Genomic DNA, 25488 nt, shown 5'->3' on the forward strand with positions numbered 1-25488 from the left:
TCCTTGAGGAAACCACAGAGCTAATGGGAGGTTTATGCACCGAATGGGTCCGCTCTATTTGCAACAGGAGCATCTCTTCCATTACAAGCTCTGTTACACATTTCTAATGTAAGGTTGATGAGACGAGTCGGGGATGAGGTGGAACAGTTCTAATAGTCGCCCACGCAATTAGTGTAAGTTTCTTCACCGAATGTGCAAGGTGTGCACTTCATCCTTTGAGGACTTGGACGTAACTAATGATACCCAATGCAGGGTATGGCAGGAAGCCGTACAATGTTGTCGAGTTTCTTGGTTTCAAATCATTGCTTCAGAAGGGTATGGAGTGTTGTGTCTGCAGGAGTTGATTCATCTCTAATAGTCCCTTTGAGACAATCACTAGAGACGAGAGAGAATTGTAGAACCTAACTAACATAAACAACTAGCCTAATTACTTAACTTATATGAGAAGTGGCAAATGTACAGGTATTGGCAAATTTGAACAGTTGAAACAAAAACTGCAAATTAATGCTTGGTTGAAATGTTACTTTTGAACATAAGACACCAAATTATAATTACATGGTGAGACAATAAATTTGCAAGGTTGACATATCCCAGGCTCAATCATTAAACATTCGTGGCATCTCTGTATTTCGTCATAAATGGGCACAGTGTACAAAGGGAGGGAAATTCCTATGAATAGGCAATTCTTTAAACTCGTTAAGGCTCTACAACTGATGGCCAAATTGGTGCAACAGACAATAAGAATAATGGTGAGAAAAATAACAAGTAGTTGCTAAAGATTCTAAGAATTCTGGTAATTTCACAGAATAGAGGAAATGACAACTTATAGGAAATGAAGATACAAATGTAAAGCCCACTATGTCAGCTAGGTCCTCGAATGAAAGTATTTGCAAAATATGGTTTGAAAACATGTAAAATTGGGAAAATGGACGGTGTGTCACAACCCCAAAGTTGTGACAATACCAATACAGTCACTTACTGGTAACTATTTAAATCCTGGCATGGGTCTCCATACTCAAAGTATGTTAAATGTACTATCAAATATTCATTTTTTTTGTTTGTTTGTTTTTTTTTTGCTTTTGCTTTACAAAGTATGCTAGATAAATATATAAATGTAAATACATATACCAAAGACTTTTTCCCCCTACATGGGTGGGTAGCCAAAAAGAAAAAGGCATAGAAACCACTCCCACCCATACCATTTCCTATATATTCCACTCCCCTCCACCCTCCTCCCTCTCTCTTATCTTGGCACCTCCTGGATGACGGGTCAGAAGCAGTGTCGCAAGACAGCACATCCAGAGCAAGGCCGCTTCATAAATTTGGCGAACCCCCCCACCCCCCACCCCCCTCTCCGCTCCCTCATGCAGAAAAGGAGAAGACGGGGAGAAATCACTTCGGGCTGCGTCAAATTTTTTCTCGTACATACTTCCTCACCCTCATGCATCACAGCATCATCTATACACAACCCATCTCCATTCACCCCTATCTTCTGTCCTCTCCTGTCCTTCCTCCACAGACATTCCTCTTTTGTAATGCCCCTTTCACCCCATCCATCTATCTTATCCTAGGACATGCGCTGAATGGCCTACCGGCTCCGGCGCTTGGCCTTCGAGCCAAAAATTCCATAAATCAATCATCCTAGGACACCCACTCATATTCACTTCTTCCACCTCTGCCTTCCACACTTCTTTTACTAATCTTTCTTCACTCATTCTTTCCATGTGTCCAAACCATCCTAATACTCATCAATCCTATCTCCCAGTTCCCTTTCCACCCCTGTTCTCCTCCTCACCTCCTCATTTCTCACTCTGTCCAGCCTAGTAACCCTTATACTTCTCAGACATCTCATCTCAAACACATTCAAACTCCTCTCTTCCTCTCTTATGTTCCATGTTTCTGTCCCATACAGTGCTGTTGGCACAATCACTCCTTCATATAACCTCCTCTTAGCATCCATTCCCCGATGTCTATTTCTCATTGCACTTTTCAATCCACCAAGGCATTTACTCGCTTCTCTCAATCTACATTCTACCTCCACCTTTACTCCACCTTTTCCTACCACATTTGCACCCATGTATCTAAAACTATCCACTTCCTCCAGTCTTTCACCCTTAATGCTCACCTCCAGCCTGCTGTCACTCTCTCCCCTTGTACATCTCATCACCTTACTTTTACCCACATTTATCTTAAGCTTCCTTCTTTCACACACCTTCTCAAACTCTGTCACTAACTTCCTTAATCCCTCCTCTGATCCTGCTACAAGCGCAGTGTCATCAGCAAACAACAACTGGCTTATCTCCCACTTTTCTCCATTTTCTTTATCCCCTTGAGTACCGGATGTGTGTTTTGTGACACCTGCGTGTCACGGCTGAGTGCACCCGCCAGGAACAGAGCGTGCTCCCTGTGACGCGCACGTGTCACAGTTATAAGCTTTGTGTATTGAGGGCTCTCAAGGCCTTGGTTTCTGGGTTATTTCTACCCACGGGGTGGCAAGTGTCTGTGTTTACAAACATAAGGCTCCAGCCATTCGTGGGACGGTTTGAAACGTCTGTTTACGTAAGGTTAACGGGTCGGTAACAAAGGGGTTAATTATCTCCAACCCCTGGCCCACTACCCTTCCATTCATCTCTCGCACCATCCCATCCATGTAAAGATTAAACAGCCAGGGTGACATAACATATCCCTGATGAAGTCCCACCTTTACCTCAAACCATTCACTTTCCATTTCTAATCCTAACAAGCTCTACTACTCTCGTAAAAACTCTTGACTGCTCTTAACAGCTTTCCTCCTATCCCATATATCTGCAGTACCTCCCACAGTGCCTTCCTGTCTACCCTGTCATAAGCCTTTTCCAGATCCATAAAAGCCCAAAAAACATCCTTACCTTTTCCTATAGCTTTCTCACATATGTCTTACCACAAAAATCTGATCTACACAACCCCTACCTGTTCTAAACCCGCACTGTTCCACCAATTACTCCCTCTGTTCCTCTCCTAATCCTCTCAATGAAGACCCTCCCATAACCCCTCCCAACTACACTCAACAAGCTGATCCCTCTGAAACTACTACACTCACACTAGTTGGGTAAAAAATAAAAATAGTAAACATAAGATTCCATTAGTGAAATGTAGATGAATATTAGTGTAGTGTATATTATATCCTCAGTTCAGTATGTACATTATAGTATTCTGATAATGCAGTATAGTGTCCTCAATTCTTGGTAGGCCCGTAAATGATGAATAATGAATGATGATAGATGATGATGAATTGTGATGAATGAGGTTTATTAGCATCAGAGAAGCCTGACAGGTGACTAGTGTCAGAAGCAGAGGGTGGGGCAAGTCCTGGGGTCTCTTGAGTAGGCACTTGTATGTTTGAAGATTTGGGCGGTTGTGGTATGGGATACCTTACTCCTCTTTTCCCTCTGGAGTTCAGTGTAGGGCAGCATAGCACTATAATTCTCTTGGCTTTAAGGGACCTTTCAAGGGAAAGATCAATATCATAGAGACAAGTTGTGGGGGCCTTACTCATTCGTATCACTTCCCCAAGATTATCTAGAGTTAGGGCCTGGTATTCATCATCATCACTCATTGCATTCTCCTGTTTCATCGTGCACCACCACCAGTTGTTCCAGTTCTTCATCTGTGAAAGGATCTCCAACGTTCCCCAATATCTCTTCTTCCACCTCCTCTGCTGTCATGTCAATGAATCCCTTACCTCCAACTTCCTTTGCCATATTCAATATGCTGTGTACCTGAGGTCAGGCCAGTTTCACCCAACATGATCTGATGCAGTACTCTGAGAGCTCGTTGTGGCTCTCAGCTATGAAGATTATGCATTAACCAATATCAAATCTCTTCCACATTTCCCTAACAGTAACATCAGTTCTTCATCAAGGGACCCACAAACCATGCTGCTTATTTTGCCAATAAAAATGGCAACGACTCCCTGGCCCATGGGCTGGAGGATTGAAGTGATGTTTTTAGGGAGGAACTTAACATTGTTGTTGGGGTGGGCAGTCTTGAGTTCCTCAGGGTGGCCAGGGCAGTTGTCAAGATATAACACCACATTGAATTCAATGCCAAGTCCATTGATATAATATTTTACCTCTGCCAAACAGTTCTTAAGTCAGTGCATGACCATTCTAGACATCTATGTTTTTTTTTGTTGTGCCTGTAGAATACAAGTAGCATGTTTGTTTTTATTTTTGAGAGCCTGAGGTCATGCAGCAGTGTATAACATCACAGGCTTAGTCATGTGCCCTGCTGCATTGCCACACAGCATCACTCTGTCTTTAGCCACTTTATATACCGTATATTTCCACGTATAAGACGACCCTAAAATCCAAAAATTCACCCCTTAAAATTGGGGGTCGTCTTATACTACCATTATAAAACTCAGACCTTGAATTCTACATGAGATGACTTGGTAGGCTAGCCTGCCGATAAACACCAAAAATTCACCCCTTAAAATTGGGGGTCGTCTTATACTACCATTATAAAACTCAGACCTTGAATTCTACATGAGATGACTTGGTAGGCTAGCCTGCCGATAAACACCGATACACAGGAAATGATTCACATTATGATAAGAACTGGTAATAAAGGTAATTAAACCATATTTACCTTATACAGTATATTATTGGCATATCTTTATAGTAAATTGCAATTGTTAATAAATTCGAGGAATAATTCTATATTAATGAAATTACCGTACTTTTAACTACTCTATGTAAACACATTTAACACAGCTGAAAAAAATGTAAACATCGAGCACTGGTTACGTTCATAGCAACCTTTTTCTTTTGCTGACTTTTCAGTAATTTTTAAGGCTGAAAATAACAATTTTGGATTACAGTACATAAAACGTTTATTTATCAATAAAAAAAATATACTACAGTAGTTGCATTTAAAACATAGAAAATTAAAAAATTATAAAACTTAATTCCAAATCAACATCAAACGTATTTCTGAAACCTTTATTTTCAATAAAATTACATTACATTACATTTACAACTTAAAACATTATAAAACATTATTTCTTTATATAAAACCCTTCAAACTCATCACAATCATCACTCTCTGTTTCGAAAAGTTGTTCGAACATATCACAAGATTCCTCAAATATCCTGTCATCGTAGGGATCCCAGTCCGGTTCCGGTGAGTCGACTTCGGCTTCGTCATCACTTTCATACAATAAATCATCTTCAGTGCCATCCATGGCATTAGAGATTCCACATTTTTAAAAAGATTTTATGATACTTTCAACCTTAACACTTTCCCAAGCTTTAATAGTAAACCACCGTCGTGTGTGGTGGAGTGAGCTACGTCGAACCATGAACGTAAACAAATCATTTTTGTTAGTCGACGTGTGTTCTCAGAAAATCATGATACATGATTTGCTTTATTTCATTTTGAATTTATAAGGATACAGTAAGTAATTTATCTGGTATAAGGATACAGTTAAGTAATGAGAAAGAAAAGAGAAAAAGCGGAAAAACAGCTGATAAATGTAATCAAAACAATTCTTTTTGTACGGTAGGTTTCACTGATGTTTTTGTAATTTAGCAGTCGTCTTATACTACCGATATGAGATAAATTAATAACAATTTGCTCTAATTTTGTACCTCGTCTTATACAAAGGTCGTCTTATACACATAAATATACGGTATATATATATATATATATATATATGTATATATATTTAAGTTCTCCATGGCATCTTCCACCATAGGCCTGATTTATCTGCACTGAACACCTTCTCAGGCCTATAACCCTTTTCATCTACATGTTTAGGAAACTCAACTGGGTATGAATCCCCTGCTTCAGTGTCTGCTGATGCAGCATCACCAGTCACCTTGATATTATGTAAAGCATAACAAGTCTTAAAGTTTTCAAACCAGCCCTTGCTTGCTGAAAAATTTTGTCACTTGATATTTTGTCACCCTTTTCATCATCACCACTCCACCATTTTCATTACCACTCTTCACCATTATCACCATTAATATCACCTTTATTAGATAACTAATCATAGAGTTAAGCTTTTCGCCTAATAAATATCGTGTCAAGTGGTGTGGGGTGGCAGTTTAGGTCCTTGATCCAAATGTTCATGGGTTTTTATATTTTCACCAGTGGATTATCCTACACATGCATTGTCACTTTTGCAGATAATGGTGCATATGAAGTTAAAAGATTCTTCAGGTCCTTTTCTCTTCATTTTATTCTTTGCATACTAGATTCATTAAGTCCAAAGTGGCAGCCAACAGCTGCAAAACTTGTACCATCGCTAATTTTTTTTAGCACTTCATTCTTTTCAAATAATGTAAGCACTCTTCTTGCCCTTTAAGGTTTAGATCTAAGAGGAGGTAATGCAGGTTGTTTAGGAGCCATGGCAATAAGATATACCAATAAAAAGGAGTTAAAAGGCTGAAATAGATGGAGATGAGAGTAAAGTTACCGACACTATAGTTTGTTGAGTTGGTGGGATTTCAGGAAGACACTACCAGTGTCCCTTTTAGTAAATGTGATCTAACATGAGCCCCTTGGTGGGGCCCAGGGAAATCCTTGTTGCTGACACATCTAGTGATGACCTGCACAGGGCAATCTGACTCACTGTTATTCTTTATATTATCTATTGGTGAGGAACAGTGTGGATTTAGGATAGGTAGAGGTTGTGTAGATCAGATCTTTGTGGTAAGACAGATATGTGAGAAAGCTATAGGAAAGGGGAAGGATGTTTTTTGGGCTTGTATGGATCTGGAAAAGGCTTATGATAGGGTAGACAGAAAAGCACTGTGGGAGGTTATGCAGATATACGGGATAGGAGGAAAGCTTCTGGGAACTGTCAAGAGTTTTTATGAGAGTAGTAGAGCTTGTGTCAGGATTGGAAATGGAGAGAGTGAGTGGTTCGAGGTAAAGGTGGGACTTCGTCAAGGATGCGTTATGTCGCCCTGGCTGTTCAACTTATACATGGATGGGGTGGTGCGAGAGGTAAATGCAAGGGTAGTGGGTCAGGGATTGGAGATGGTTAAAGAAAATGGAGAAAAGTGGGAGGTGAGCCAGCTGTTGTTTGCGGACGACACTGCGCTTGTGGCAGGATCGGAGGAGGGATTGAGGAAGTTGGTGGCAGAGTTTGGGAGAGTATGTGATAGAAGAAAGCTAAAGATAAATGTGGGTAAAAGTAAGGTGATGAGATGTACAAGGGGTGAAAGTGGCAGTAGACTGGAAGTGAGCATGAAGGGAGAGCGACTGGAGGAAGTGGATAGTTTTAGATACTTGGGTGCAAATGTGGCAGGAAAGGGTGGAGTGAAGGTGGAGGTAGAATGTAGATTGAGAGAAGCGAGTAAATGCATTGGTGGATTAAAGAGTGTAATGAGGAATAGACATTTGGGAATGGATGCTAAAAGGAGACTGTATAAAGGAGTGATTGTGCCAACAGCACTGTATGGGGCAGAAACATGGAACATAAGAGAAGAAGAGAGAAGGAGTTTGAATGTGTTTGAGATGAGATGTCTGAGAAGTATGATGGGGGTTACTAGACTGGATAGAGTGAGAAATGAGGTGAGGAGGAGAACGGGTGGAAAAGGAGCTGGGAGATAGGGTTGATGAAAGAATATTAGGATGGTTTGGACACATGGAAAGAATGAGTGAAGAAAGACTAGTAAAAGAGGTATGGAAGGCAGATGTGGAGGGAGTGAACATGAGGGGACGTCCTAGGATGAGATGGATGGATGGGGTGAAGGAGGCTTTGGGGAAGAGGGGAATGTCTGTTGAGGAAGGACGGGAGAGGACAGAAGACGGGTGAATGGAGAATGGTTGTATATGGATGATGATGTGATTGCATGAGGTGGAATGGGCAGGGGGGTGGGGGGGTAGTGTGTGTGAGCATAATTTGACGCAGCCCGAAGGGATTTCTCCCCGTCCTCTCCTTTTATGCAATGGGGGGACGGAGAGGGGGGGTCGCCGATTTAATGAAGCGGCCTTGCTGTGGATGTGCTGTGTCTTGCGACATTGCTTCTGACCCAGGGCAGTGGACAAGGTGCAGGGATGACCCGTCATCCAGGAGGTGCACAGATACGAGGGAGGGTGGAGGGGTGTGGAGTGTATTCAGGGATGGAATGGGTGGAAATGATAAATTTTATGCCTTCCCCTTTTTGGCTACCTCCCTTGTAAGGGGGAAAAAGCCTTGGTATATGTATGTATGTATCTATTTATGAACATATGTTCATAACACTACTGTACAGTGTTAGGAATGGCTTGGGAATTGAGGGAAAGACAATGACAGTAAAGTTTCAGTTTCACTTGGCAACATTGCATTAGCCATGCCAATGGGCTTACATTAAATGACATTTACTCTAATGGTAAGAATGCAAACTAGGCAAGCTCAGGTGTGTGTGATACAAATATATGGTATGGTAGAGTAAATTGGACTTTACCCACCTTAGAAATACTAAATAGCTAATCCATGGAAAATTCTGTTGATAATCAAAACCATTAATAATAAAGCTACCAATAAAAATTAAGTACTGTACAATACATTGGACATAGCTGCCAAAGTGAAGTACTAGCCAGAACACATTTTCATACCTCTTCAGTCAATAGAGTGTAAGTGAATGTCTAATCAAAATTGATCACTTATATACTCATTTTGGAGAGCTGATACTCTGTTGTTTAAAGGCTTCTGATTGGCTAGCAGACTGGGCTAGTGCTGCTGGATTGTGCTGCTCTCTCATTGGTCAGCTGTTGTGTGATGTCATCAGTCTTGCTTAGTCTACCAGGGAACATGATCTCCTCACACTGGAAAGTGCCTCCAGGTCTGTTTTGTGTATTCAGATTGGGAGATAATTCTTTTATGAAGAGAGCTTCATGGATGGGCAGTCTTTTATGGTCTTGATTTTTGTTGCCCATCTTGAAGCTCTCTTCATAAAAGAATTATCCCCCAATTTAAATATACAAACCATAGACATGAAAACACTTCCCAATGTGAGATCTACATTCCTGGTAGACTGAGTGAGACTGGTGATGTCATTCAACAACCTACCAATGTGAGAGTAGCTCTGTCTGCTAGCCAATCGAAGCCTCTAAACAAAGTATCAGCATTCCAAAATGAGTATTTAAACAATAAATTTTGATTAGACATTCACTTGCACTCTAGCCACTAAAAAAACACCAAGCAGTGTATTTACCTAGTTGTATTATATGGGAAGAGAGCTATGCTCGTGGTGACCCATCTTTGTATCTCTCAGCATCAAGTTTTTTCTTAAAATCTTGAATAGTGTTTGTACACACTGTTTCTTTGTCCAATTTGTTCCAAGTATCTATCACTCTGTTTTTCCATTGTCCCATTTCAATAAGTCATTCATATCTAAAATTTCCATTCCTTTCATAATTCTATAGATAGGTCTCTTTCCCTTCTTTGTTCCAAAGTTGGTAATTCCAATTTGGACAGTCTTTGTTCATATGTCATTTTGGAAAGAGTTGGTGCCAGCTTTGTTGTTGCTCTTTGTATTCTTTCTAACTTCTTTATATTCTTTTTGGTACTGGGTGTCCATAGTGTTACTGCGTACTTGAGTTTTGGTCTTAGTATTTCAGAAGTTTTTTCCAGATGCAATACACCAATACTGTGCTGAAATGAATGAGAAAAGTAATGCCTCTTATCATCTAATTCTAGCTTTCACAAATGGAATGATGTGACACCTGCTGAAATAGGCATTGGTCTCATCTATAAACCTACCCTAAAGTCATATTTTGTAGATAGTTTCTTACTGCCACTCCAGGTTTTGCCAGTGTATTTGGTGTAAACGATTATGAGTTGAAAAGGTCAAGTATACCTTTTGCAGATAATGAAGGAAATCAGGATGATAGAATATATAGAATTAGACCTATAATGGATATGGTTCAGGGTACTTACACCTCAACTAATAGCCCTGGGAAAGAATTCTGTTGATGAAGGCTGTTTTTCAAACATCTATTAAAACCTTAAAGTGGGGTGTAAAAGTTTGGTCTCTTTGTGATGGTAACACAGGATTTCTCCTAAAGTTTGACATTTACACAGGTAAGGATGAAACAGTTGCTCAAGTTGAAGGGGGACTTTGTTCAAGGGTAGTCCAGTCTTTACTGACAGGCTATGAAGAAAAGGGGCAGGTTGTCTATATTGATAAGTTCTATTCTTCTACTCCACTCTTTGAAGCACTCATAGAACCATTCGTGCTAACTGTAAAGGTTTACTAGATATGAATGAAATCAATCTGAAGAAGGGTGATGCACCAGTAGAAAGCTAAAGATAAATGTGGGTAAAAGTAAGGTGATGAGATGTACAAGGGGTGAAAGTGGCAGTAGACTGGAAGTGAGCATTAAGGGAGAGCGACTGGAGAAAGTGGATAGTTTTAGATACTTGGGTGCAAATGTGGCAGGGAAAGGTGGAGTGAAAGTGGAGGTAGAATGTAGATTGAGAGAAGCGAGTAAATGCCTTGGTGGATTAAAGAGTGTAATGAGGAATAGACATTTGGGAATGGATGCTAAGAGGAGACTGTGCGAAGGAGTGATTGTGCCAACAGCACTGTATGGGGCAGAATCATGGAACATAAGAGAGGAAGAGAGGAGTTTGAATGTGTTTGAGATGAGGTGTCTGAGAAGTATGATGGGGTTACTATGCTGGATAGAGTAAGGAATGAGGAGGTGAGGAGGAGAACGGGGGTGGAAAGGGAGTTGGGAGATAGGGTTGATGAAAGAGTATTAAGAAGGTTTGGACACATGGAAAGAATGAGTGAAGAAAGACTAGTAAAAGTGGTATGGAAGGCAGATGTGGAGGGAGTGAACATGAGGGGACGTCCTAGGATGAGGTGGATGGATGGGGTGAAAGGGGCTTTGGGGAAGAGGGGAATGTCTGTTGAGGAAGGACGGGAGAGGACAGAAGACGGGTGAATGAAGAATGGTGAATGAAGAATGGTTGTATATGAATGATGTTGTGATACATGAGGTGGAATGGGCGGGGGATGGGGGGTGAGGTAGTATTTGTGAGCAAATTTTGACGCAGCCCGAAGGGATTTCTCCCCATCCTCTTCTTTTATGCATGGGGGGTCGCCGATTTAATGAAGCGGCCGTGCTGTGGGGTGTGCTGTGTCTTGTGACACTGCTTCTGACCCAGGGCAGTGGACAAGGTGCAGGGATGGCTCGTCATCCAGTCAGGTGCTAAGATGAGAGGGAGGGTGGAGGAGTGTGGAGTGTATGTAGGGATGGAATGGGTGGGAATGATTTTATGCATTTTCCTTTTTGGCTACCTCCCTTGTATGGGGGAGAAAGCCTTGGTATATGTATGTATGGTACTGGGTGACCACAATGTCGTCGCACATTCTAGTCTAGGCCTTATCAGTGTGACCAATATTTTTTTAATCCTTTCTTCATCCAAATATGTAAATGCCACTTTTATTGATCTTAGTAAGTTGTAGGATTCTCCAACAATTTTGTTTATCTGTTTGTCGTAGGACATGTTTGAGATAATTACACCCAAATCTTTTTCGGATCTCTCCTTCTTTACCTCCTTGGTTCCAATTTTATATTGTCCTAATATTCTGTTTTTGCTTTTTCCAAACTCCATTATGCTACACTTCTTAATATTGAAGTCCACCTCCCTTTCTGACTCCAATTCCATACTTTATTCAGGTCTTCCTGCAGTGATTCTCAATCCTCTTCAGTTTTTACTTTCATTAACAGTTTGGCATCATCAGCAAAGAAGCTCATGTAACATTTCACATGCTCACCCATGTCAATCACATAAATAGCAAACATTATTGGAGTTAGTACAGATCCTTGTGGTACTCCACTGATCACCTCTTTCTAATCTGAATATTTTTCTCTGAGCACTACTCTCATCTTTCTACCAATCAGGAAGTTCTCCATCCATTTTAGTAGGTTCCCTTGTATCCCTCCTATATGTTTGAGTTTCTTTAATAATTTTTTAAGTGGTACTTTGTCAAAAGCTTTTTGTTGTTGTTGTCGTTCCCTAGACTGTCTGTCCGAGCAGTCCCGTCTCCACAAGGAATGCTACAGCCGAAATCGGGTTTTCCTACAAATCCTTTATAGAGTGTATGTTGTGTTGTTTGCGTGCATGATTGTGTATAATGCAGTTTTCCATTATGTGTTGTATGGTATGGGGTGAAGTGTTACATCCTGGGCAGCTGTTCACAATGCGGTCATCCAGCCTCTTCTGGTAGCTTAGAAGTGCTGGGTGGTGGCCGCACCGCAGTCTGGCCAAGTGGACTCTGTCCTTTGGTGGGAGAGAGGATTCAGAAGGGGGATATCAGGGGGTCTGGCATGCAGCAGTGTGTTGTCTTTCAGTGTGTTAATGGAGCGGTGAGTGATATGATTATGAATATGTTTCCGGAGGCTGGTATTTGGTGGTTGTGGAGGAAGAGAAGAGAGTATTTGTGCGTAATAAAGGTCTTTGGGTGTTGTTTTAACGTTTCTTGGTGTGTGTGGGTGTTCTGCTATGTAGTGTAGCGGGTGTAATGTGTTTGTGGTGGCTGCGGCAAGTGTTTGTGTGCCTCTCATGTGGAGGTGGTCCTTGACTTTGAGGACTTTTGTTTCATGGTGTAAGTGGTCTGTTGGTGTTGTATTTGTGCAGCCTGTAATTGTTTTTAGGGCTTTGTTTTGTATGATTTGAAGGGTGTTGTGGTGTGTCTCACTGAGATTAGGAGCCCATGCAGGACTCGCATAATTCAACACTGAGCGTATGCATTGTTTGTATATTGTTATATTAGTTTCTTTGTTTTGTCCAAATGTTGTTCCAGTGATTGACTTAAGTGCGTTAAGTCTAGGTGTGCATTTGTTTTTTATGTTTGTGATGTGTTGTTTGAAAGACATGGATGTATCGTAAGTTACACCAAGAATTTTAGGTGTGTTTGTGTGTGGTATTAGAGTGTTGATAATGTAGAGATGAGGTATGTATTTGTGTTCTATTGTCCAGTTGGTGAGAAGTGTTGCTGTAGATTTGGTTGGAGCTGTTTTGAGTCTGTTTGTGATGAACCATATGTTGAGTGTATCAAGGTATGGCTGGATTATTTCTGCAGCTTTGTGTTATGATGTGTGCATGTGATTGTTATGTCGTCTGCGTAGGAAGAGATTTGTATTTCTGAATTGTCTGGTGTGGGTAAGTCATGCATGTACAGATTAAAGAGTGTGGGGGATAGAACTGAGCCCTGTGGTACTCCATTCTTAATGTTTCTTATGTGCGATGATTGGCCATTATATGACACGTAAGCATCCCTACCTGCCAGATAATTGGCCAGCCATCTTTTGGTGTTATTGTGCATGTCTGTGTTATATATTTTATTTGTTAGGTTGTGGCGGGGGATAGCATCAAAAGCTTTACAAATGTCTAATGTTATGAGAAGTGTTCTGTGGTGGGGCCTATCTGAATTGATGCCATCTAAAATTCTTTGTGTGAGGTTTATCAGAAGAGTGTTTGTGGAGTGTAGTGGCTTAAAACCGTGTTGCGAGTCAGCAAGGGGAATATGTGGTGTGACAAGTTTAAGTATTAGGCGTTCAATGACTTTAGAGGGGGTGCAGAGAAGTGTGATTGGGCGGTGCGATGTTGGGATTGTTGGGTCTTTGTTCGGTTTTGGAATGGTGATTATTTTACCATGCTTCCAGATGTCAGGTATAGTGTTGTGTGAATAGCTGTAGTTTGCAATGTTTGTGAGTGCGTGTATACCTTGTGGTCCAATGTGTTTTAGGTGGATGTTACTTATGTTATCAGGGCCACAGGCAGATGAGTGCTTGAGATTATGTATTATGAGTTCTGTCTGACTGTCTATGAAGGGTGTATAGTCTGAGTCTGTGGGGAAGTCTTTCTTACGTCGAATGGTGCGTTGGTCGTCAGGGTGAGAAGTGAGATGGCTTGTCTGTGCAAAATGACGTATGAGTGCGTTTGCTTGTTGTCTGTGAGGGTAGATTATCTGTGGTTGTGATTATTGCTGCGTGAGAGCGTGTAGTGTTACTGTTGGATAGTGTAATGCTGTTGAGTGTTTTGTACAATTTGCTGGTGTTTGTTTTGTGATCAAGTGCATTGATAAAGTTTGTTTATCTGTTTGTCATAGGACATGTTTGAGATAATTACACCCAAATCTTTTTCGGATCTCTCCTTCTTTACCTCCTTTTTGTAAGTTTTTTGTAAGTCCAGGAAGTTGCACTATGTCTATTAATCCTGAGTAGAAACATATTAACCACTTCCATACGGTGATGCCTATGTAGGCGGCATGAGGAGCAAGTGGGTACTCGATGATGCTGACGTCGACATCTTGATTGTATTTATTGTAGTCGTACCTACATAACTTCCATCCTCTCTAAACTGGCTTCATCATATTTTCTATGGTTATCGAAATACACGGGTGAAAGAGAACGAACGATTGAGCACTGACTTTATTTTTTATAATGCGATTATTATGATGCAACATCGCACGTTGGGCAGCTAATGCTGCCAGATGTGCGATGTGCCCTGGAGTGAAGAGGTTAAGTTTGTGGTACATGATCTTCCTGGTCTGAACCCAAATTGTCTTGGGTTTATTATATTGTTGTCTTCCAGGTGTTTCACCCATTTATACTTGATGATTTTCTCACAGATTTTGGCTATAGTGCTTGTTAGTGAGACTGGTCTATAGTTAGTTGGTTCTTCCTTGTTTCCTCCTTTATATATTGGTACAATGTTAGTATTTTTCCAGTCTTTTGGTATTTTTCCTTCTTTGAGTGAGCAGTTTATTATGTTATGTATTTTGTCCGTTAGTTCTTCTTTGCATTCTTTTAGAATCCAATTTGCAATTCCATCCGGGCCATGTGATTGCCTGACGTCAAAGTTTGATAGGTGTTCTAATATTTCTTTTTGTGCTATTGTTATGTCGCTCATGGGGGTAGATCGCCTTTTATAACCTTCGTTCCAATTTTGTGTTTTCTCTCTAGTGAATTAGAATGATTTTTCATGATTTCGGCCATTTCTAAATCTTCTGTGTATTCTATATTTCCTTGGCGTAGTTTCACCATTTCTTGCTTGTTTTTAAGTTTACCATTCACATATCGATAGAATAAATTTGGCTTGCTCCTTGCATTTATCTATACAGTAATATCCTTTTCATGGTTCCTTTTTTCCATCTCTTCTCACTTTAACATACTCATTTCTATAGTTTATAGACTTGCCATTTTCCAGGTTTTTTATCCTTTCTCCACCTTTTCCAAGCTCTGTCCCTTCTGTCTTTTGCCTCGCTGCATCTTCTGTTGAACCAGCATTTAATGTACACTATCTCTCACTTCTGTCTTGGTACGTGCTTATTTACCCTTTCATTGTATTTATCCATCAAGATATTCCATTTCTCTTCCATTTTTGTCTCTTCCATGTAAATTTTTTCCCAGTTTACATTCTGGAATAATTTCTTTAGTTTTGCAAAGTCCATACTGTTGTACATCAATCTTCCTTTCCCATGCTTTTCATTTCTCTCCATGTATATTTCTTCCTTTAGTTCAGTTTCAATGAGTATATGGTCATTCTTTCCAATTGGTGTTTTGTATTGGATTTTATCCACAGTTTGAGGTTCTTTTGTAAAAATTAAATCTAGTTTCGACGGCTCTTCGTTGTTTCTGTAAAAATGATTATGTGCATACCCATATGGGTACATATATTTGTATACATAATTCTTCTGATGATATTCATTGAAAGCTAGATTTTACTAGTTTTATGCATTCATACAAGTAAATACATTTCTACTGAAGTACACTAGGTACAAATAAGCAGCATATATGTAAATAACAAAGGCAGATATCCCTATTTTCTCATAGTACTTTTTCAAACAAAAAAGTGGAAAAAAAAATAATAGCCATGAAAACCTCAATTTCTACTGACTTTACATGAAAATTAGTGCCATATTCATAAAACTCAGACATCAATTACCTAGGGACAGCACAGTTCATGGAAATTTGACAATTCTTATTTTTGGGAGGGAAATGGGCATCACAGGGGAATAGATAATTGAGTGGCCAAAGGGTTCATAGTTGTCTGGTGATAATAATCTCACTGATAATCTTTTATGGGAGGTTTTCATTCTGTTTTGTCTTAGCTACTTTTGTAGTTTGTCATAGTGAGTTTGAGTGATCTCAGCTGCTGTTCTATAGTTGCTGGTATGGAATTGTTGAAACACTGTAATTTTTTAATTCTTTAGTAGCAATTCACAAATAATTAATCCAAACAACAAATTTTAAAGTCATGAATGTTAAGGGATGATTGCATATATGATATACACACACATTTACATTGTACATATGTTGTTATGAATTTTTCTCTTGCACTGAGTTATGTGTATGACTCACCCAAGTCAAGAATATGTGTCAAGGTGAAGTAGGAAGATTGACAGTTCCAAATTCTGCGGCATTAAAACGTCCACTTGGGAATGTCGCAAAACTTTGAGTAAATACTTAAGGTTAATCATTCAGTCATTGCCTTGAGTTTCACTAAGTGTAAAACCTCCAGCCACACAGTGGCTGGCAACAGTCTTCAGAACCTCCCACAGGTCTCTGGGAAAAAATTCAGACTGTTGTCTGTGCTGTATGAGTGTGAGACTGTTTCCCAGTCACTGGCTGAAAGTTGTAGGAAGAGAGAGCAGTTACTGGAGCCTTCCATGCTTGAAAAAACACAGTTGACCCTCATTATCAATGGCTTTGTATAGACTGTTTTAATTATTGATGGATTTTCTGTTAACCCATTAAACTCCGATGACAAGATGTCTTGTCATTTGGTCAAATAAAACAAAAAATCATAAAACACCAAAATGTTTGATCAAACACCAGAAAAATATGACGTCAGTCCTCCTCGCTTCGCTCGCGAGCGAAGCGAGGAGGACTGACGTCATATTTTTCTGGTGTTTGATCAAACATTTTGGTGTTTTATGATTTTTTGTTTTATTTGACCAAATGACAAGACATCTTGTCATCGGAGTTTAGTGGGTTAATGGGAAATTACATATATCCACAAGTAAGCAAAGTTTTTTTTATTTTTGCCTGCACCTTCTCAGAAGTTTCCTCACAATTCTGTTTGGCAAAACTGGTGTGATAATTGCACATACAGTAATTTTTCAATGACTAAACAGATACAAGGTGAGATGGAGGAAAGAGAAAAATGCTGAAGGTGGAGGTGACGAATTGCAATGGAGAGGACCAGGGTTGCCAGATTTGGCTGCAAATAGTGAATAATTAGGCTGATTTTTAAAGTTATGTGCCACTTTATTTAAAAAAAAAAAAAAAAAAAAACACCATATAACAAAGTGCAAAAAATCCACAAAAACTATTTATAAACACATTTTTTGTAAGTGTCAGACTATTATGGGTGACTACAATTGTGATGTTTCAAATCAATGTACAAAATTCCTTCACTCTCTGAAATTCTAACGAAGCTTATCCGACGCTGTACGGGTGATATCACTAATAATCTCATTGTCCAAATTGATTATATATATATAATGAATAAGGAACCTAAATCCAAGCTCTGGGGAATTCTGCTAGTAACACTCCCTCGTTTGGATTTTACACCATGTATGGTGACCTGCTGATTTCCGTTACAAAGCCATACTCAAATCCATTCAAACACCTTTCCTTCTATGTTATGGACTTTGACTTTATTTTAGTCTCTGGTGGCAGCCTGTTGAATGCTTTGCCAAAGTCAAGGTAAATAACATTGTAACTATCATTGTTATTTGCCACATTGTAGAAGGTGTGAAAGAATAAAATATTAGGTACACATGACCTACCCTTTGTGAAACCATGCTGAGAATCACAAACCAAATCATGTCTCTTGGTGAGAACCCTGATTCTATTAGTTACTATTGATTCCAGCATTTTACCCATAAACATTGTCAAACTGATTGGCCTGTAGGTGTGCATAGAAAATTTATCACCCTCTTCAAAAACAAGAATGATGTTTGCCTCCACCCAAGAAATAGGAATGAATTCAGTGTCCCCTGACTTATTAGATACCTCTGTTAACTGGTCATACATTTCAAATTTACACTCTTTTAGTACTATGAAATATTTTGTTTGGACCCAGGGATTTTATGGTTTTGACTCTTATCAGTCTGTTTGACTACTTCGTCCTTACTAATACTGATGCTAGTTAATCTACTTCCCCCATCCCCACAAAACATCTGGTCACACTCAAGTACCATATCAATCCTCTCTTGTAAATACTGAGAGAAAATACTTATTAAATGCCTCACTCATTTTTTCCTCTGAAATTATCAAGACATCCTTGTTAGATTTAAATGAGCATATCCTTTCCTTATTTCTAGTTCTGTAGAGATGAAAGAGGCCCTTTGGGTTAGATCCCGCTTATCTGGCAATCTTAATTTCATTGTTACATTTCATTCTGTGTGTGTTCTTTTTAACCAGTCTAGCCATTTTGTTATACTTATACCTAAGGTGTGTTTCTTCAATTTTCATCCTAACATAAAGCCCTCTTTTGCCCTCTTTTTATTCCAATCTCCTTTTTCAGCATCATATCCATTTGGGAGTATTAATATTTCCTCTTATAACTTTTGGAGTATAAATTTATGCTGGGTACAAAATCCTAGTAGTTAGGCTATTGTACATTTCATCTATACCTTTGATTCCAATATGGACATCTGAGTCCACCTCGTATGTAATCTCGCTAGGAGGCCCCCCATCTTCCACCACAACACAACCCAGGGCTAGACCCCCAACTGTATTGCTGACCTCACTGTACATATCTAGACTGCTGACCCTGCCTTTTGCTGGATGCATATGTGATCTCGCTGTCATCCCCCTGGATCAGGAGTGAATTTAACTGAGTATGTGACAATGTCATGTAATCCTAAGTGAAGAGCTTAGGCCAGTAGGTGCTTAAGAGTAGCTTGAGTCATCACCTTGACTCTTGTGTGTTAAACAGCCAAAGTTAGTGGTAATCACTGCTAGCTGTTGGAGATTGACTCACTTGGAGAGGTGTTGTCATGAAGATTGTAATAATGATAACATTTAATCATTGCTTTGATTTTCACTGAGTAGAGCCGGCTGGCTGGCAACATTCCATGGATACTCTGGAAAGAAACCTTAGAATATTGGCTTTATTTTATCATTTTATTCTGTTGTAGTATATAAGAAAAAAAATTATGTGTGTGATGTCCTATCCCTTTTTCTCCGAGTATCATACCTAATTTAAGATTTCCTTACAATTTTAGCTTGGGATATCACCTTTAGGCTATTCCAGTAATTGATGCATCTGTATGGAATATTGCTTCTTGGTATCCAATAGACATGTGGTCTTTATTTTGTTCCCATGACCTTGTGATACCCTCCCATTCCAAACCAGAATCTTTGTCAGTTTTGTGCACACCTTAAAAAGAGTTGCACAAAACTGAAAAAGATGACCTGAACTTTCTTTTAATGATAATAGATTTAAGGCCTCTAGCTTCTCCTTGTATGTTTTATTGACAAGGCAAGAAACCAATTTTGTTGTTGGTTTTGTATTTGCTAGTTTATACCCATCACTCTGTGTGGATACCACACCACTACTGCAAGGCTGGAAATCAGTTTTGGTTGTTGCTCTTTTATATTTTCAAGTTTTTGCCCTTCACTGTGTGTGGATACCACACTTCTGTATATTAAAATCTAGGACTGATCAAGCATCTTATGATTTTTTCCATATCTCCTTAAATGTATAGTGAGTCTCATTAATATTGACCATAAATCTTTATGCCTCAGTGATTTTACTGATATGTTTGTTGGGTGACAAGTTTTCCATGACCAACACTCCCAGGTCCTTCTCCTTTTTTTTCTTTTTTTTTTCTCTCTCTCCTATTGTAATTGTGTAATTTTCCATTGAGTAATTCAGTGATGGTCTTTTCAATTTTGCCCAATTATAATGCCCTTCATTTTTTTTTTTTTTCTTTAGTTTATTTTCCACACCTGGTTCCATATATATATATATATATATATATATATATATATATATATACATACATACATACATACATACACACACACATAAACACACATAAACACACATACCAAAACCGCCATATGTTTGGATGCGATAATGCTGATGTCAGTACTTATGCCACAAATTTGAAGTCCCTCACTCTCAATATCGTGAGTGAGCCAGATATTGTTTTGTATGCTTGGCAGTGAGACCAAGGTTGGCTGCCACCAGGGCATGAATTGTTTCCAGGCTCCGTGCTATTTCAGATTCAACTGGGGAGGATTATTTTTCTGGAACTCTGTGCTTTGTCTACGGTTTTATGTAAATTCTCAGTGGTTTGGCATTTGTGTTGCAGGCTATGGGTAGTGGATGTGAAATCGAATGTGACAAGATTGCTGCTATAGTGGCACTGTTTAAGGCAGGGCATTCTCTGAAGAAATCTTTGAAAATACAGGAGTTACAGTGCGTTCAGTACAGCATTGGTTGTTACGTTTTGAGGATGGTGGGGGAGCATCGTTTTACTGCAGGGGTTCCCAAAGTGGTCGATATCGACCCCCAGGGGTCGATGAGACCATCCAAGGGGTCAACAAATAGCCAAGGGGTTGAAAGGGGGTCAGTAGATTGCTAGGGGGTCGATGAAACCATCTATGGCAGGGGCTCCCAAAGTGGTTGATATCAACCCCCAGGGGTCGATGAGACTATCTAAGGGGTCGAAAGGGGGTCAGTAGATTGCTAGGGGGTCGATATCGACCCCAGGGGTCGATGAAACCATCTATGGGGTTGAAAGGGGTAGTTGTGCTGAAGTATGCCGAAACATTTTTCTGTCTGAAATGTTGTATGTGGTGTTACAATATGTGTTCTAACATGAATTTTTTCTCAAAGTTTGCAGGTGACATGTAGTAGCAGGTGTTTTAGATGAAAGTTTATAGCTTCACCTTATCTGTTGCAGGAAACCCTTCTGTTAGATGCCATGTTTGAAATCCCTGGATCAGACATGGTGAGTGTGCATAGAACAGCAGAAGTGGTCAGAGGAGAATGTGCACCTATCTTTATCTGAAGAAGATCAAGAGGAGGAGCAGGCTTTTGCTCAGGCAAAGTGATTATGACCACACCACTAAATGGAGAGGAGAGTACTGGTGGCTAGGATTGGATAATCACTGTATCAGTTGTGTTAGCCTAACTCTTTACATTAATGTGTTTATATCATTGATGTCAGAGACAATAGTGCAGATTGTGTTGATTTAATCTGCTGTTATATGGTCAGCTGCTAACATTGTTTCTATGGCCAGAGGTATTAAGAAGTACTATTTTAGTTGGGAATGACAATTCATGGCTGGGATACAACCAGGTGTTAGTTGCTATAATTGCATAATGTTGAGAGGGGTCCACATTATCTTTCTCATATAGTTTGGATTCAGTCCTTCATTTTGCTGATAAACCCCTTCACTCTGGTGGTGTACTTTATAGCGTTTGTTTTGACCAAAGATTAGTGATTTCATAGAGCTAGGGCATGGCTAAATGAAGAAGGCTTGGATACTACAAGACCTATTTTAGTCAAGAGTCCACCATTTAGCTGTATAGAAGCACATGTCCTTGGGTGGTGCAAAGTCTCTGAAGTGTGGCAGTGTTGAAAAGGTTGACCTAATCATTTCAGGAATGGGAGGATCATTATTACAATGGAAATTTAATTTCTTTAATTTTTGTAAGTTTATACAATTGTCAATACTGTACTCTTATGTCCAAAGCATTTCATATATTAAGGGAAGAATTCAAGTTTATAAATGCCATTATCAATTATTGCCATGTGCCAACTTTTGCCCCACAACATGGATGGACACTATTTCTGTGAGAACTTAAAAGAGGAAATAAATAATTTTGAGCTTAGTCTTGCTTAAAAGCCAGAGAGTAAAGCAAATCTCAAAATGTAAAGACACAAATCTGATCAGGATGAAAATGGGGTGCATGGCATAAGAAAAATGCTGATTGGATGAAAAGAGGGTTAGTTGTACATTTCTTCCCCAAAGTGTTTTAAAATTGAGGCCAGATTGTAGACATGACAGCATTTTATATCTCACTAAGGTTGTTTGGTATTTCATTTGATTTAGGCATTTCATATATATATAGATTTATATTTAGGCCAAATGTTTGCAAGTTTATATATATACATATATATATATATATATATACATATATATACATACATACATACATACATACATACATACATATACCAAGGCTTTTTCCTCCTTACAAGGGAGGTAGCCAAAAAGGAAAAGGCATAAAATCATTCCCACCCATTCCATCCCTGAATACACTCCACACCCCTCCACCCTCCCTCTTATCATAGCACCTTCTGGATGATGGGTCATCCCTGCACTTTGTCCACTGGCCTGGGTCAGAAGCAGTGTTGCAAAACACAGCACATCCACAGCAAGGCCGCTTCATTAAATCGGCGACCACCCCCCCTCTCCGCCCAGAAAACGTCCTTATCTTTTCCTATAGCTTTCTCACATATCTGTCTTGCCACAAAAATCTGATCTACACAACTTCTACCTGTCCTAAATCTACACTGCTCCTCACCAATTACTCCCTCTGTTCCTCTCCTAATCCTCTCAGTCAAGATCCTCCCATAAGCCTTCCCCAACTACTACTACTACACTCACACTTGTCCCCTTTTCCCTTGTAAAGTGAAACTATACAGGCACTCCTCCAGTCCTCCGGAACTCTACCCTCTCTCCAGCAAACATTAAATAACCTCCCCAGCCAGTCCACCATCATTGTACCTCCTTTTTTTTAGAGATTCTGCATGGCATCCATCCAGACCAGGTGCCTTACCTGCTCTCATCATCTTAACAACTGCCTTCACTTCATCCTTCCTTATTTGTACTCCATTTTCCTCACTCATCCCAGTCATTTTCTTAGTACTTCCCACTGCAACTATCTTTCCCTCCCTATCCTCCTTCACATTTAGCAACTCCCAAAAATACTCTGCCCATCTTCCCCTTACAGCCTTCTCTTCCATTATCATCTCTCCATCTACACCTTTTACCTTTTCTTCTCTACTTGATTCGCCTCCTCTTACTCTTTTAATTTCTTTCCCAAATATCTTTTTATTACTTTCAAAATTTTCTGTCATACACTTACCCCATTTCACATCTGGTCTCCTCTTTGCCTCCTTTACCTTTTGCTTTACTTCTCTTTTCTTTTCTTTGTACCTCTCGTATGACTCCCTCGTCCTATTTTGTAACCAATCTGTGAAAGCTCGCTTCTTCTCTTCTACAACCTTCTTTGTTTCCTCATCCCACCATTCACTACCCTTCCTTCTATTTCCCCCTGTCCTTCTTGTTCCACACACCATCTTTGCACACTTTGTGACTCTGTCTTTGAACCATCCCATTCCTCCTCCACTCCTAGCTTTAGTCTATCCTTCACTCCCTCCCACTCCTCTCTCAGCTTCTTCTTGTACTCATTCTCCTTTTCCTTTTTCATTGAAAGATCAATTGTGAATACCAATTTTAAATGATTGCTCATAATTTCTGCCATTTCTTGTTCTGTATATTCATAATTTTCCTGGCACAGCTTTTCTATTTCTTGTTTGTTATTTAGTTTACCACTTACATATGTGTAAAATAGTTTAGGTTGTTCTTTGCATTTTTCTATTATTTCTTTTTCATAGTTTCTCTTTTCATCTCTGCGTGTGTGTATATTGCCATTAAGCAGTATGTTAGGTATGTGACAAACAAGAAATATTGCAGGTGACAGCAGCAAGGGATAGCAGTACCAGTACCCCTGTTCTACAGCCAGGCTCCAGCAGTACCCCTGTTCTACAGCCAGGCTCCAGCAGTACCCCTCTTCTACAGCCAGGCTCCAGCAGTACCCCTGTTCTGCAGCCAGATGCCAGCAGTGACCCTGTTCTGCAGCCAGGTAGGTGCCAGTTATGCTTCACTCTAGCCATACTCATCCCCATCATATGTAGGTTATCTTGTTATTGTTGTTGGTATTTTTCCAGTGTCACAAACACATTTCTCACTTCTTTCGTTTTTGCATTTCAGAGATCTATTTTTTGTATTAAATGGTTATGTTAGGTTAAGTTAGGATATATTAGATGAGTCAGCCCTGTATTGTGCCTACTGCCCTGGTTCAGAAGCAATGTAACAAGACACAGTGCATCTACAGCAAGGCCATTCCACTTAGTCAGCAACCTACCTACCTCTTCATCACCTCATGCAGAAAAAAGAGAAGATGGAGGTATCCCTTCGGGCTGCATCAAAATATCATTGACACTTAACAACTCCATCCCCCTATCCCCCACCTGCTCCCATCCTTGCATCATGGTGTGTGCATGTAATAGTTATGTCATCTGTGTAAGAAGAAATTTTCATTTCTGAGGTGTTGGGTGTAGGTATATTGTATATGTAAGGATTAAAGAGTGTGGGAGATTGAACTGATCCCTGTGGTACTGTTCCTAAAGTTTCTGGTGTGCAATGATTGGACATTATATGACATGTAGATACTTCTACATTTCTACACAGCCATTCTCCACTCGCCCCTATCTCCTGCCTTCTCCCTTCCTTGCCCAACAGACATTCCCACATTTCTCACTGCCTCTTTCACCCCAAATATTCATCTCATCCTTGGTTGTCCCCTTAAGTTCACTCCATCCACCTCTGCCTAACACATCTCCTTTATTTATCTATCTTCACTCATTCTTTCCGTATGTCCAAACCATCCCAGTTCTCTTTCATCAGCCTTATCTGCTATCTCCTTTTCTGTTCCTGCACCCCTCCTCAGCTTGTTTCTCACTCTAACCAATCTTGTAACTCCTACCATACTTTTTAGACATTTCATCTCAAAGTGGAAGATCATGTACCACAAACTTAATCCCCCAATGGATTATCTCCACCTCCACTTCCCCCAATCCTACCACACATGACCCCAAATACCTCCAGCCTTTCTCCTTTAAGACTTCCAACTTGCTGCCATCCTGTCTCCTTGTACATCTCATCACTTTACTTTTACCCATATTTACCTTCAAATTTTCTCCTTTTGCATACCTTCCCAAACTCCATCACTAACAACCTTAATCCCCCCTCTCACCAAACCACAAGTGCAGTGTCCTCAAAGAGCAACAGACTCGCCTCTCACTTTTCTCCATTTTCTTTAACCACCCCCAGTCCCCTGCCCATTACCCTCACATTTACCTTCAGCAACATCCCATTCATGTACACATTGAACAGCCATACCAACATGATGCATCCCTGTCACAGTCCCACCTTTACCTCTAACCACTAACTCTTTCCATTTCTAATTCCACCAAAGGGTATACAACTCTCATAGAATCTCTTGAATGCCCTTGACAGCTTCCTCCAATCCCGTATATCTGCAAAACCTCTCATAATGCCTCTCTGTTCTGTCATAAACCTTTTTCTGATCCTTAAAGGCCCAGAAAAGATCCTTACATTTTGTTAAAGGTTTCTCATATATCTGCCTTACCACAAATATCTAATCCACATCCCTAC

General features: G+C 39.9%; 1 protein-coding gene across 3 annotated transcripts in view; it reads left to right on the top strand.

The window, feature by feature from the left end:
- The window catches only part of LOC143024141 (uncharacterized), a 139025-nt gene that overhangs the window by 25128 nt on the left and 88409 nt on the right, over positions 1–25488 (top strand). For all 3 annotated transcript variants that reach the window (XM_076182928.1, XM_076182927.1, XM_076182926.1), the window contains exons 3-4: positions 20919–20966; positions 23725–23893. In XM_076182928.1, coding sequence (XP_076039043.1) covers positions 20919–20966; positions 23725–23893 — 217 coding nt within the window. The remainder of the gene's footprint in view (positions 1–20918; positions 20967–23724; positions 23894–25488) is intronic.

This window comes from Oratosquilla oratoria, unplaced genomic scaffold (assembly GCF_046742065.1).
Source record: "Oratosquilla oratoria isolate Oo_2021 unplaced genomic scaffold, ASM4674206v1 SCAFFOLD96, whole genome shotgun sequence".
NCBI classification, from domain to species: domain Eukaryota; kingdom Metazoa; phylum Arthropoda; class Malacostraca; order Stomatopoda; family Squillidae; genus Oratosquilla; species Oratosquilla oratoria.